Source organism: Otolemur garnettii, unplaced genomic scaffold (genome assembly GCF_000181295.1).
Source record: "Otolemur garnettii isolate 467f Iridium unplaced genomic scaffold, OtoGar3 scaffold00010, whole genome shotgun sequence".
NCBI lineage: Eukaryota > Metazoa > Chordata > Mammalia > Primates > Galagidae > Otolemur > Otolemur garnettii.
This window is the reverse complement of record NW_003852405.1, coordinates 1,916,905-1,932,340: the sequence shown is the minus strand read 5'-3', so window position 1 is coordinate 1,932,340 and position 15,436 is coordinate 1,916,905. Positions and strand designations below refer to the sequence as shown.

The following is a 15,436-nucleotide window of genomic DNA, read 5'->3' as shown; positions in this document are numbered from 1 at the left end:
CCTTCTACTCCTCAGCGCCTCCCATCCTAAGGAAATAAGAAATCAGGAAACTTACATAAGCAACCCTAAAACTGGGGTGCTATCCCAGAGCTCAGCAGGACCCTGGCCAGGGGAGACAGAAGATTCAGAATCCCTGGATAATATATCTTGAAAGGGTAGAAGGTTATGGACAATGGCAGAAAGGAAGTGACAAAGAAGAACTGAAGGCCGCTCTGAAGGTGGAGTGTTGAGTGGGTGAGCCTCCCACATCTCTCAGTCTCCTCGCAGACTCCTCTTAGCAGTCTCCAAGGCATACTCTGGAGCCACCTCCTACCAGGAAGGGGATATGAGCTTTTAAGCCCTCAGCAGCCTGGTTTGCGATCTGGACACAGACATACGCAGCCTGGAAGGCTGGTGATAAGAGCCTGACTAAGAGGCTCCAGTAGGAGGCGCTCCTCAAGAAACTGGGAAACCTGAGCCTGGGCTCACCATCCCAGGATTGCTAGACTAGGATGGGGGATGGGCCTGTGACAGGAGGTACCCTGGGTGTCCTCTTTCGGCCCCATGGAGTCCTCACCCATCCCCCAGTCATCAGGGAACTCTTCTATTCTGGGGAGGGTCCCTCAAACCCCAGGTCCCTCTACTGCAAGTGGTGTTCCAGAGTTGGGGCTGCGGGATGTAGCTTCAGAATCTGTGGCCCTCTTCTTCATGCTTTTGTTGGACTTGACTGCTGTGGCTGGCAATGCTGCCGTGATGGCTGTTATTGCCAAGACACCTGCCCTCAGAAAATTTGTCTTCGTCTTCCACCTCTGCCTGGTGGACCTGCTGGCTGCCCTGACCCTCATGCCTCTGGCCATGCTCTCCAGCTCTGCCCTCTTTGACCATGCCCTCTTTGGGGAGGTGGCCTGCCGCCTCTACTTGTTCCTGAGCGTATGCTTTGTCAGCCTGGCCATCCTCTCGGTGTCGGCCATCAATGTGGAGCGCTACTATTACGTGGTCCACCCCATGCGCTATGAGGTGCGCATGACGCTGGGGCTGGTGGCCTCTGTGCTGGTGGGTGTGTGGGTGAAGGCCTTGGCCATGGCTTCGGTGCCAGTGTTGGGAAGGGTCTCCTGGGAGGAAGGAGCTCCCAGTGTCCCCCCAGGCTGTTCACTCCAATGGAGTCACAGTGCCTACTGCCAGCTCTTTGTGGTGGTCTTTGCTGTCCTTTACTTCCTGTTGCCCCTGCTCCTCATCCTTGTGGTCTACTGCAGCATGTTCCGAGTGGCTCGTGTGGCTGCCATGCAGCATGGGCCGCTGCCCACGTGGATGGAGACACCCCGGCAACGCTCCGAGTCTCTCAGCAGCCGCTCCACCATGGTCACCAGCTCGGGGGCCCCCCAGACCACCCCACACCGGACGTTTGGGGGAGGGAAGGCAGCAGTGGTTCTCCTGGCTGTGGGAGGACAGTTCCTGCTCTGCTGGTTGCCCTACTTCTCCTTCCACCTCTACGTTGCCCTGAGTGCTCAGCCCATTTCCACTGGGCAGGTGGAGAGTGTGGTGACCTGGATCGGCTACTTTTGCTTCACTTCCAACCCTTTCTTCTATGGATGTCTCAACCGGCAGATCCGGGGGGAGCTCAGCAAGCAGTTTGTCTGTTTCTTCAAGCCAGCTCCAGAGGAGGAGCTGAGGCTGCCTAGCCGGGAGGGCTCCATTGAGGAGAACTTCCTGCAGTTCCTTCAGGGGACTGGCTGTCCCACTGAGTCCTGGGTTTCCCGACCCCTACCCAGCCCCAAGCAGGAGCCACCTGCTGTTGACTTTCGAATCCCAGGCCAGATAGCTGAGGAAACCTCTGAGTTCTTGGAGCAGCAACTCACCAGCGACATCATCATGTCAGACGGCTACCTCGGTCCTGCCCCCTCACCCCAGCTGGAGTCATGATGGGCCACTGAACACCTGGAGGGAGATGGGGCTGGGGGCCGGTTATGATTGCAAGGACCACCTGGTGGGATCACCTTTTCCCAGCTGGCTAGGGCTGGGCCTGGGGTCTCCACACACAGCTTTTGCTTAGTGTTTCCTGGGTCAGGAACAGAGCCAACAGATGAATGTGTGGCGAAAGCCTTGGACTTGGCTGTGATCTTTGACTACTGGGGGAGGGAACCTGGGTATGATGAGACAATGACGAGAGAAAAGGGTCACAAAGGTGAGGTGAAGCCTCTCAACCAGTGAGTGAACTTTCCATGCCCTAGGAAGCAGGGAAATTAAGGGGAGGAGTTGGAGGATATAGGGCACCGGGCCATTTGTAGTTATTCTGGGGGCCATTTAGGACATTTTATTTTTCGGTGTAATTGTCCAGGGCAGTAATTGCACCCAAGCAAGGTAAGAAAATGACCTATGTTTTCTCATTTCCTTGCTCGGTTTTAAAAAACTCATTTACAGTCAAGGGTTTCCATTTGAATTAATAGACCATTTTCTAGTTTTATAACTGAGATTTCCTTTAAGTGAGAGGACCAGCAGGGTGTATTCCTTTCCTAAATTTGTCCAGAAGGTGAAATAGCAATTAGGGTACATGGAATAGAAGACAGGAAAGCTGACTGCAGCTCTCTTTCTCCCACTCTTTGGGAAAAGCCCTTCTGTTCTATTTTTCTGTTTCTCTCCTGCACATAGGAGATCAGGCTTGGGGCCTGTGATTTCAACAAAGACAAGAATAAGACAAGATGACTTTTTCTTTTAGGATAAAGAATTAGAATGACTGGGGGTCAGATGGCTAAGGGTAGGTTTGGCATTTGAATTTCTAAGGTGATATAAAGAGGCCAGGTAATAACCCTGATCAATAATACTGCAAATCTTTTCTTTCCAGGACTGGCCTCCCTGATCTCTCTCCTCATGGCAGTGACCCACCTCCAGCCCCTTGGACAATCGGGTACAAGAGACTAAGGTTGGGCATGGGAAGGGTGGGGTTTCCATGGTCCATTAAATGCCTCCCTAATCTCATTCATCGCTCTCAAAATTAGCTTCAGTGACAAAGACTTAAATCTCTCTCTTATCTATAGCCCTGGGTTGGAGAAAGGGCACAGGAGTTGAGCTTTGCTGTTCACTGTTTGAGACTGTAGGAACTGTGTTGGTTAGTACTGGTGGTGATATTTTCAATGAAGAGGGAATAATTGCAAACTGGACAGGACACCCATCAGGGGCCACCTGTCTATCCCACTTCTCTCAGTTGAATCAGGTAACATTCAAGAGTCAAGGCAGGACCAGAGGGTGTTGTGGTCTGTATTTGAACAAAATCCTGGCCCATCGAGCATCAAAGGGGGAAAATGGGCTGGTGGGAGTGGGATAGTTTCCCCTTTAAACAGCCAATAAATAACTTTTATGACAAAAAGTTATACTGATATCAACATTGACTCCTTCAGTTCAATTCAGTGCATAATAGAAGAACACCCACTGTTCCCTGGGATTCACAGAGGATGTGCAGTCACTGAATGTCTTTAAGGAATTCATAATCTAATTTGATCAGGTACATTGTATTTTCGCAGAACATTTAGATCTGATAAAGCACTGTAGAATGTGTTTGAGAACTAGCATATTAAAGAATATATCCATGGTTCTAACATCTGAGAGTTTGGTCTATTGCAGCAAGATACCAACATGGACGCTTTCTGCAGAGTGTAGAAGTGAAGGGGTTGTAAAGGAAAGTCTCTAGTGAAGAAAAAAATTTATTAAATGAAACTGGGCGAACATAACTTTCTCCCTTTTTGATCCAGGAAAATTTCTAGGTTTCTGTCTTCCTACCAGTAGACTAGCCTAGTCCCTATTATATTGAAGAAATTCCTTAGAAATATAGTATGTATGGCAAGGAGAGTCCTTTGTGATTGAAAAACATGTTCACTTTTCTCTCCTTCCTTTTAAGATAAATTCACTCTGAAGAATTTCATTCCTGGATAGGGGAAAAGCTTCTTTCAAGCACCGCTGATCAGCTAGTCCACCCAAAGTATTGCCAGCAGGTGGCAGTGTGAGTCCAGTGGAAGTAGGAAAGACGTATGTATGTAGGGGCAGGGGTAAAGAGGAGGGCAAGAAACATTGTTTGGCAGCCATTTTGTTATTTTGCCTCTTCCTTAGACTCTGCCCTTCAACCCTTCCTTTACATACACCAAAGAAAAACGATTTTTTTTTTTGTGTGTGTGGCAGAATTTCACTATGTTGCCCTTAGTAGAGTGCAATGGCCTTACAGCTCACAGCAATCTCCATCTCTTGGGCTTAAGCAATTCTCTTGCGTCAGCCTCCCAAGTAGCTGGGACTACAGGCACCCACCACAATGCCTGGCTATTTTTTTGTTGTAGTTGTTGTTTGGCAGGCCCTGGCTGGGTTGGAACCGGCCATCCCTGGTGTATGTGGCTGGTGCTGAGCCCCCCCTCCAAAAGTTCTAAGTGCAAGAATATATTTAATTAGGGCTTAAATTTCTTGACACTGGGATCTCACTGGCCTCTATTACAGAATTTGACATACATGGATTCATTTGCTATTTATTTTTCTCTGTAGGAGTGGATCATGAAGGGGATAAAAATTTCTTTTTACTATGCTGAGGACTTTCCCAACAATTTCTGCTATGACCACCTTCCAGGAGTTTACTAGTCACCAGGATGTTTTGATAAAGTTTAATAACGTAATCCTCAGCCCGAAAGCTGTTGCTGGACAGAATCTGACCTCTCTAACTCTCTGAATAATCGATTGAGGCAACCATCTGGTCAGTTGCTTTTGCCTGCATCATGCTGGTGTTTGGGTGGCTCCCAATTCTAGATGAAGACCTTACACCTTATGTTGTTAGGTGTCCCTAGGCAATATCCTATGAGGTATGGTAGAAAGGGGGTGAATTTGGAGTCAAACATATCTACTTATTCACTGTGTCAATTTGGGAAAGCTATTTAATTTCTCTGAGCCTATTTCCTCATCTGTAAAATGGGGAGCATTATTACCTACCTCACAGGGTTGTTGTGAGGATTAAAAGAAGTAAGATGTGGAAGCACCTAGCCATACCTGGCCAATAGGTACTCAATAAATACTGATTTTTCTTCCCTTTCCTCTTGCCCTTTTTCCCCAGAAGAATTGATTAGGGAAAATCAATCTCTTTCATTCTAACAGTCATTTGGGAATGAGTAGAAGAATTGTAAAATGGTGAAAAATGGCATTGATAAAAGTATTATGGTGGATGAAGCTGTTCAAGGGGACTATTAATCCTTTAATTAAATTCTTCCAATTAATGTATCATCATTATATAGACCTGCTGAGACCTTATATCCTAAGGTCCAGATTTTATTAGAGAAATAAAGTAATTTATAATCACAGGAAAGACTTTAGGGGCTGAGTTCCCCTGGCCAGAATGTATGGTAAGAATAATTGTGGTGGTGACTGTAAAGGTAATTTAGGACCACCTTCACGGGAGTACCCAGGGTTATCTGTGAAAGAGGGTATCAGCCTGGGGCTTTCACAGGGAGATTTATTAATTTTCAGGTGATACTAGAGCTGAGAGACAAATTTTACTGTAACTTCCCTTTTTGTCTAGTAGATCTTATACAGGATACACTGGTTTGTTTTAGGGTGTGAGGCTGAGGTTGACTTGTCTTGCTATTATTAGTCCTAAGGTCCTAATGTAGAAGAACAATCTGGCTTACTGGAGAGATAGGCAGCACGGAGGAACTACACGCTTATATTTCAGATTGTCGAGTATATCCTAACGATTTCAAGTGGCCTTTTGCCGACATCGTTGCTAAGCAACTCTTAAGTCCACAGAAATTCATGCGGTAACACCACAAGGATTAGGGCATGTATCGGCTGCAGGAGGCGGTGGGCCAGAGGAGAGGGCAAAAAGGCACTGCTAAAGTCCTACACTCGGTCAGCGTCACAGATCACATCTGATCTGTAAGGATGTGAGGTGCAGTCGGAGCCCAGGCTGGGCAATCTGCTCCCGTCCCATAGATCTGACTGAGACAACCCTGGCAGAAAAAGTGTCCGGGGCTGGGCTCCTAGTTCTCCGCAGCAAGAGCTCAAAGAAGTTTGCGGCTGGCAAGAAATTCCCAGCGAAATTTCCCGTGCGGAATGAGCCTTCATTTGGGAATCCTCCACCGTTCCACCTCCAAACCAGCTGTAGGACCTAGAGACGGCATCACGAGTCGGAGGCCCGGGTTTCTCTACATTTAGCCAAACCAGGGCGCTGAAACGTAAAAGGGGATGAAAGTTGGGTGGCGCGCAGCGACTTGACGGCACCCAGCAACTCAGCCGAACCACCGCCCAGGACTGACGCCACTTCCCCGTGACTTCCGCTTTCGGTCTCACTGCCTCTCCCAGAGCGAGAGTAGTTCAAGCGGTATCGGCCGCGGGGCGTCGCCGGAAGTATCGTAACACCGGATATCCGGTTCCTCGGGGTGCTAGGGGAACTGACCGAGAGGGCCGCCGCCCAGCCGTAGACGCTGTCTCAGGCGAGCCGAACGAAGTTCCTGCGGTGTGTGAGTGAGCCCGGGCCTGGTCCCCTCTCCCGCCGCCGCCATGGGCTGCACGTTGAGCGCCGAGGACAAGGCGGCGGTGGAGCGGAGCAAGATGATTGACCGCAACTTGCGGGTGGACGGAGAGAAAGCAGCCAAGGAAGTGAAGCTGCTGCTACTCGGTGAGAGGATGGAGGCGGGGATGGAGTGGTGGTCGGGAACTCCTAGGCAGTTGGGAGACCTGATCTGGGTCTGGCTAGGCTGACGAAAAGGACCCCAAGGAGATCTAGAGGTAGTGCTGGGCTTGGGGCGGAGTGTTAGGGTTCGTGGCAGAGGCCGCAGTGGGCGTGATGGAAGGGGGTGGGGCTTGGGGTTGTAGGAATTGGGCTGAAGAGAGTGTAACCCTGGGCTGGAATTGCGTTCAGTAAAGAGAGCTTGGGAGTATACGGCGGCAGGACATTGAGACTGTTAGGAATATGGGAAAAACTTATAAAGGAAGAGCTGATGTTACGATAGGTTTTACATTGGATTGGAGCGTGTTGGTAACAAGAAGGATGGAATGGAGTGTATGTTGGGTTTGTGTAATGTGAGTTTGGAGCGAAGTGATAACTTTATGATAACAATAAAGCTGGGAAACTTGAATGATTAAATAGGCTAGGACAGTGGTCACGTAGGACTCTGTCATTTGTTAGAGAGTGATCATGTTAGTTGGGGTGGAAGAACCCTGGATTATCCCGGACTATGAAAGTAGATAGTTCAGATAAATACCAAATCGTCAGGTGTAAAGGAAAAGATCTTGGGTGCAGAGTCCGCCTGTATTTTTCCACTTAAAAAATTATTTTTATTTCTTAAGGTTTTATAACTCCTTCCCGTTTTTATGGGGGGGGTGGTGTGAGCTGAGGAATTTTAAAGAATGGCTTGAGGTTTGTGGCAGAAGATCTAGTGGGCAATAGATCACACATTGGAAGTTGCTGAATAGTTGCTGGGGACTGTGTACAGTGGAAATGGCTTTATCTTGGGATAAATTATGGAATTGAACATATTTACCATAAAGCCTGTGATAGGCTTCTGGTGAGCTATTTTATTCTTTTTGACCTCTTTAAAGCAAAAATATTTGCTTCAGAAATTACCGTTCATGTTATCTGATAATCATTTAAAATGGTTTTATGTACAGTCACATGCATTTCTCTCAGCATGCATGATTTGGTTTTAACATTTTTGAGAGGCGGGCGGTGCCTGTGGCTCAGTGAGTGTAGGGCGCCGGCCCCATATACCGAGGGTAGCGGGTTCCTACTCGGGAGGCTGAGGCAAGAGAATCACCGAAGTCCAAGAGCTGGAGTTTGCTGTGAGCTGTGACGCCACGGTACACTACCGAGGATGACAAAGTGAGACTCTTGTCTCTTAAAAAAAAAATTTTTTTTTTTTTTTTTGAGAGGGTACATCATGTAAAGTGCCCTGGCATTAGCTTATCAGTAAATAAGCCACGACTCTTTATTATTAGTATTTTCTAGGGATTAACCGAAGAATAAATAAGAGTAATGGTTTCTGTAAGCAGTAGAACTTGACATTTTAAAACAATTGTTTTTTGAGAGTTGCTTTAGGACAGTGCTATATTTTCGCAATGTAAAGCTCCAGGGGACAGAAGGCACAATCATAACTTAAGACTATTTTGTACTCCAAGACATGCTGGGTGCCCCTGCTAGTCTCCTCATGTTAGCATATTGATTGGTTGTAGATGGCAGAAGCTCTGATAACAAAGCTCTGATAAAGACCTGATAAAAGGTTTTTGAGTATACTGCAGGTGAGAAGTTATATATTGGAACTGGTTGAATATCAATGGGGAGGGGATCAGGGACTGTTTGTTTTCACATGTCCCTGGACACCCTCTCCCCCCATTGGTTTGCAGCTTCAGCTTCCACTTTGAATGCCTGAACTCCTAGAAGGTATGAGTTCAAATTGTGGTCCTGGACTATCATTGTCTACATAGGACATATCCTCTGTGGATGACCATGGTCCCTGACACACAGATGCTCCTTAAATATTTACTGTTAACCAGCCTGAGCTAGCTAATGTTGGCCATTGGTCCTTGGAGCCTTTCAGAAGTTTGATATAAACCACAATACTCAAGGCATTATCATTTTCTTTATTGAATGATTGATTTGGTTATGAAATTAAAGGTGTATTCTCATTTTCTGTGAGTGATTTACATTGGCCATCAGAGATCTCTTCAGGACATTGGCCTATTGTGTAATACACTTGTAAACTATGAGGTTTTCTTCCAAATGGCAGGATTTGGCAGGCAGAACCTGGACAAGCAGAACTTGTCCAAGTGGCTGGAAAAATCTTTATTCAGGACTTTATAAATGGTGTGCTTAATTAAAAACAAAATTTGATGTCTTAGGAAACTTGAAAAGCAGTAAGTAAAAATTAAAATACTAAAACATTTGCTTTTAATTTTTACCAACTTCATTGTTTTCTAAATCAGTTTTTCTATATTCTTGAGCAAGTTAAATCCAAAAATTCAGATAGGTTGCAGAGACAGATTCTGTTGCTTGAGCCATATCATAATGCACATGTGAAATTAAAATAATCTTTGCTATTTCTGTATGCAAAATGCACCCACCACAGTATAGAAATAATTATCTTTTCTTGTAGAATATCTTGTGTAGAAGCACAGAAGTCACTTTTACTTCATCACTATGAAACTGTCAAACTTAGTTGAAGTTGAGATTTATCTGCTTACCCTTGTCTCCCCTGACACATAAATCGTTTTCTTTCTTACAGGGAGGTAGTTTAGCATACTGATTAACATGGGCTCTGTAGTCAGGTTCCTTCATATCCTAAGTCCATTTACCAGCTATAACCTAGATGAACTAATTTCTTTCTGCCTCAGTTTTCTTATCTTTAAAATGGAGAAGATAGAGATATTTCATAGGATTGTTGTGAGGATTAAATATGATAATAATATGAAGAGGAACACAGCTTGCCCATAGTACTAACTCAATGAATAGTTGCTGTTACTGTCATCATTAAATAAAAGTGAATATACAAATTATAGGTACTGTAGAAGTTCAAATTAAAAAGCTAGTGTATGGGCAGCACCTGTGGCTCAAAGGAATAGGGTGCCGGCCTCATATACCAGAGGTGGAGGTGATGTGTTCAAACCCAGCCCGGCCAAAAACTGCAAAAACAAACAAACAAACAAAAACTAGTGTGTGCTGGATTAGTTAAGGAAGACTTCAATATTGTAATTCTTTCTATGGTAACCTTTTGTTTGAATCTACTTTAAATGCTATTGAGAAAATCTTTATATGGCAGATTAGTATTTAATCACAATATTCTATTGAAAGACAAAACTATATTATGCAGAGCTTCCCACCCAGGATATAGTGCCTTGGATGGGATATAGGTATGCTGCTTGCACTTTTTTTTTTTTCTTTTTCAGTTTTTGGCCGGGGCTGGTTTTGAACCCACCACCTCTGGCATATGGGGCCGGTACCCTACTCTTTTGAGCCACAGGCGCTGCCCCTTGCACATTTTTTATAGTGTTGAAATTTTAAATCATTTTGTAAGTTCAGAATTTGACAACGGTATATGAGAATACCTTTGGTATGATTCCCTCTGTAAACTTCCTGAATTTGGTAATTTGGAGAAATTTTATTGGGAAGGTTTTTACCAATGCAGTATTTAACATCACCTGTAATATTTTGTATTTTATTTTTCATGCCATAACCTTATAATTTAAAGAAAAAGCTTTTCCGCTGAACCCCTCCAGCTTACCCCAGTGAGCCTTACTTACCATTTCCAGTTTGTGCTATCATGTGATGAGTGTTGGGAAGCACGAGCATAATGGATGAGAACACTGCTTTTGGATTCACACAGAACTGAATTCAAGTTCCACCTCCATTTATTAGCCCTGAGACCCAGGGCAAGTAACTTAACCATATGAGTCATACTTTTCACATCTATAAAGTAAGAATTATGATGTTTCAGAATATGAAATGAGATGATGTATGTAATGCTTAGCATTAGTGCCTAGCAAACAATAAAGATTTCATAAATGATAACATCTATCTTTGATGATGTTTGTGAAGCTTATTATTTTAGCTACTTTTTTTTAGGTTGTTTCAGACAGCTATTTGATTTTCTTTCTTTCTTTCTTTCTTTTTTTTTTTTTTGTAGAGACAGAGTCTCACTTTATGACCCTCGGTAGAGTGCTGTGGCATCACACTGCTCACAGCAACCTCCAACTCCTGGGCTTAGGTGATTCTCTTGCCTCAGCCTCCCGAGTAGCTGGGACTACAGGCACCGGCCACAACACCCGGCTATTTTTTTGTTGCAGTTTGGCTGGGGCCGGGTTTGAACCCACCACCCTTGGTATATGGGGCCGGCGCCTTACTGTCAAAGCCACAGGCACTGCGCTATTTGATTATTTTTCATGTTAATATCCTCCTTTCGAAGATCTTTAAAGGATTTTAATGGACATGTTTTGTACTGAAAGGAATTAAATGTTATCACTTGATTTTATAATGATCTATTCCTGTTCTATCTCCACATTTCCATATCTTGATAGTTCCCGTTAACAGGGCTGAAGAAAACATACAAAATGAGATGACTCCGTTGTTCTTTGGGATTTTGCTGGTGGTGTTATGGCAAAAATTAAGTTTCATGCAGAACATGGAATTATCTAGTTTACTGAAACCCTAATTATATTTTACAGTTAATTATTCACATTTAAATTTATGCATATTTATTAGTTGAATATACTTACTGAAAATGAGGCTGTCTTTTGATAAATATGCTATTACGTTATATCCTCCAGTTAAATTTCATGCAAGTATATATCTTGTGTCTGGGGGGGGGGAAAGAAACTGGCATCAAAAATAGAAATTGGGCTCGGCATCTGTGGCTCAAGTGGCTAAAGCGCCAGCCATATACACCTAAGGTGGCGAGTTCAAATCCAGCCCAGGACTGCCAAACAACAATGACGACTGCAACCAAAAAATAGCCAGGCGTTGTGGTGGGCGCCTGTGGTCCCAGCTACTTGGGAGGCTGAGGCAAGAGACTCTCTTGAGCCCAGGAGTTGGAAGTTGCTGTGAGCTGTGATGACATGGCACTCTACCCAGGGAGACAGCTTGAGGCTTTGTCTCAAAAAAAAAAAAAAGAAATTGGCATTGAAAAAAGTGGTTTGTATTTTGTAAACGTAATCTTTTATTTAAATGCATTCATCACTTTTGCAGTATGAAAATACGGTCCTTTTGGGGAGTTATAAGAATGTAATCTTTCCTGACTACATTATTTCTGTAGTACAGCAATGGCCATAGAGCCATTAAGCATAGGGTGCTTAATACTTAACTAGATTTGACAGATGTATTGTTCTAATAAGGCTGCAACTATGCTATTTGCACTATTACGGAAAAGTCTTAGGTTTGTGGTTAAGTGATAAAAGTGGTTCCTGCTCAGGAGACCTTTTAGAAGTTTGTGAAACCCAAAGCACCGTGCCACTGACTCTGTCCCTCCCTCGTGGTGCTGAGTACTTCTTCTTCTAGTTTCTTGGGAAATAAAAGGGAGATGGTGGAGCTCCGTGGCTATTTTCTCTTCTCTTTTCCCTGTTTTTTCCCCTGCTTTTTGTTTGTTTAAATCTGGTGTATACTCTTAAGCAAGGGTGCCCCACCTTTTTTTTCTCTGCTGCACATTGCAAGCATAAGAGTTGTCTTGGACCACCCATTAAATACACAAACTCTAATGAAAGCTGATTAGCAAAAAAAAAAGTTCATGGATATTTTTGTGATACCACACATCACAGATAAGCAAAAAAAAAAAAAGCCTCACAAAATCAGCTTGGGGCAGGCTGGGACAGTTTGGACATCCCTAGGCCTTCCTTTGATCCATGAACTGTTTTCTAAAATTGTTAGCAAAATTTGGGTTATATGTATTTTTCTGAGGAAGAGAGCCATATGTGTATATTTTTGATCAAGTTCTCCCTCCACAAAACCACATATTCCTCCATTGTTACCAATCCTTCTTCTGTGACCAGGAAGAGGCAACCCAAAGAGACAGAAACTGGGGCTAAGGGCAATGCCTGTAATCCTAGCACTTTGGGAGGCCAAGAGGGGGATTGCTTGAGGCCAGAAACATTACTCATGCAAGTAAAGGAGAGATTTGCTGAGATGACACAGTAGGCAATTTCATAGGTATTAGATATCCAAGAAGAAATAAGATGTGAAATATAGATAGATTGTATGTGTATTGGTTGCAGTACACACCTCCTTCCATCCCTTCGTTTCCCCCAGAGCAGAATGGCCACTGCTCTGCTGGTAAGTCACCTCTTAAGACAATCTTAAGATTGTTAGCTTTCTGTGTTCACTATGACTTCTTTGTTTCTCCCTTAATCTTCATCTTTGGCTTACTCAAACACTTTCTGTGGTGCACACACTGCCTGACCTGCTAATTCAAATGTTTCATGGCTTTCAGGATCCCCATTCTAGGTTCTTGGGAAAGAGTATGAGATTGGCCCAGCCTTGTCAGGTGCCCACCACAATCTGTCATCTGTGGTAGGGGTATGATAGGGTTGATGGGCTATCATGAGTTTTATGAGGCTGACCCTTTCAAGCACTGGAGTAGGTCAGATTCCCTATCAAAGGCTAAGAGAGTTAATGATTAATAAATAGAAGATAGTGTCTGCCACCTAGTAAAAACATTAAGTATAAGTGAAACATAATAAAATGAGACAGAAATATTGAGGAACTAAACATATCCCTGCTTTAGTGTCTCGTTAATTCCTAAGAAAATGCCTGCTCATTCTCAGGATTAAGTTGTCATTTTGTATAGTTGGGAGATGTGATTAAATTCAAATTTAAAATTAAATTGAGGTAGGGTACAAGATTTTAAATTCCTATTATCAACACATCCAAGTCAGAATAGTTGATTTCACCTGAATTTAATTACATTTGATTTTAATTTAGGAATTTTAAAAAATGCATATGCTCAGTTCAGGGTCTATGTTTTATCATCCCCCTTGTTTTTCTTTGCTGATTGATACCCCCCTTCTTTATGAGCAATAGAAAATTGTCCAGGCTCGGCGCCTGTGGCTCAAGCGGCTTAGGCGCCAGCCACATACACCTAAGGTGGCGGGTTCGAATCCCCAGCCCGGGCCCGCCAAACAACAATGATGGCTGCAACCAAAAAATGGCCAGGCGTTGTGGCGGGCGCCTGTGGTCCCAGCTGCTTGGGAGGCTGAGGCAGGAGACTCGCTTGAGCCCAGGAGTTGGAGGGAGTTGGAGGTTGCTGTGAGCTGTGATGCCATGGCACTCTACCCAGGGGGATAGCTTGAGGCTCCGTCTCAAAAAAAAAAAAAGAAAAAGAAAATTGTCCAAAGCTAAGGGAAGAGGTAAAACGGACAATTTTGCTCCTTATTAGTAACTTTGCTTCTAAGTTTTTGTTACAGAGTAGGTAAGAACATTTTGACAAAGTAGATTGCTTATATATTTTAGCTATCTATTCTCTGTTCTCACCTCATGTTTAGTTTAGTTTTATTGGATGATGGGGTTTGTTGGGGGAAATGGGGAGGAAAAGATATTTTAAGTACTCAGGTTCAGCTGTTCTGCCAGAATATTAGCAAAAAATAAAAATGTTGTGGGTCTCATTATAAAAGATGTCAGATTGCTGGAGTTTATTTAAAATTGTTTTTCTAGCTAACAATATAGTAGATTAGCAATAATAAAACACATCTCTTTGAACTGGTAATTGAGAAGCAGGGGATACCGTATAATTAATAGAGGGCAAAAAGACTGAAAGTTGGGAGATTTGTCCTAATTTTGGAGCTTAGGGTCTCTTGTCTGAATTTAGTATTATTAACCAGATAGAATATTTTAGCAACTTATAAAAAGACCTATATTTGTATTAGGTCTCTTATTCTTAAGTTTGATTAAAATTAGGTTAATATCATAAAGCTGCTAAGGAGGATAGTTAAAAATAATCAAAGACAAATTCATAAAGTGCCCATAATGTAAATATTCAAAAGATAATACAAAGAAAAGAAATCATTGTAGTATTTGAATTTCTCTCTAATTTTAATTGTTTTCATTTTGGTATAATTTTTTTTTCAGTGTTTAGCAAGAGTTGGCTTTAAGCCTTTATCCAGGTGATCCTGTTACCTACTTGGTAGTCAGCTGTATCATTTCTGTAATTTGAGCTGCTTGAACTGAATAACATTATATTAGGATCACTTTTGAATTGTGGTAATTTTGATGCAGTGCTCTGTGTGAATGAAATATCCTATTTTTCACAACTTGCTATTAAGTTGTAACAGAAAATAATATATCTAATGCAAAATAAACAAAGAAAGATGTTCAAAAGACCAAATATGTTTGACTTGTACCTGAGTAGCCTAGTTATGTTAGACACAAATTTCATGTAGAAACATGTTTAGATAGAAATAGACAAAACTTGTAAGCATTTCAAGTAGGGGTGATATACAAGTAAACAATGCCAATATAATGTGATTACAGAAGGAGTGGCCAATTTTAAAAAGAGAAGGAGGGGGCGGTGCCTGTGGCTCAGTGAGTAGGGTGCTGGCCCCATATGCCAAGGGTGGTGGATTCAAACCCGCCCCTGGCCAAACTGCAACAAAAAAATAGCCAGGCGTTGTGGCTGGCGCCTATAGTCCCAGCTACTCGGGAGGCTGAGGCAAGAGAATTGCCTAAGCCCAAGAGCTAGAGGTTGCTGTGAGCTGTGCCATGGCACTCTACTGAAGGTAACAGGTGAGACTGTCTCTTTAAAAAAAAGAGAGAAGGAAGAAGAGAGAGACATATCAGGGAAGTCCTTCTAGAAAAATGGGCTTTGAAATAGGAACTCTATTTTTTTTTAAATTAAATCATAGCTGTGTACGTTACTGTAATCATGGGGTGCGATATGCTGGTTTAATATACAATTTGAAATATTTTCATCAACCTGGTTAACATAGCCTTCATGGCATTTTCTTAGTTATTGTGTTTTTTTTT

At 43.3% G+C, this 15,436-nt stretch overlaps 2 protein-coding genes across 2 annotated transcripts in view; both read left to right on the top strand.

The window, feature by feature from the left end:
• Positions 1-452: 452 nt before the first annotated feature.
• Positions 453-2,949, top strand: GPR61 (G protein-coupled receptor 61). The gene is made up of 2 exons (XM_003784062.3): positions 453-2,161; positions 2,819-2,949. Exon 1 carries the CDS (start codon positions 544-546, stop codon positions 1,897-1,899), a length of 1,356 nt encoding a protein of 451 aa, XP_003784110.1. The 5' UTR covers positions 453-543; the 3' UTR covers positions 1,900-2,161; positions 2,819-2,949.
• A 3,341-nt stretch (positions 2,950-6,290) lies between these two features.
• The window catches only part of GNAI3 (G protein subunit alpha i3), a 43,400-nt gene continuing 34,254 nt past the window's right edge, over positions 6,291-15,436 (top strand). The window contains exon 1 of the mRNA XM_003784061.2: positions 6,291-6,616. Coding sequence (XP_003784109.1) covers positions 6,499-6,616 — 118 coding nt within the window. The 5' untranslated portion in view covers positions 6,291-6,498. The remainder of the gene's footprint in view (positions 6,617-15,436) is intronic.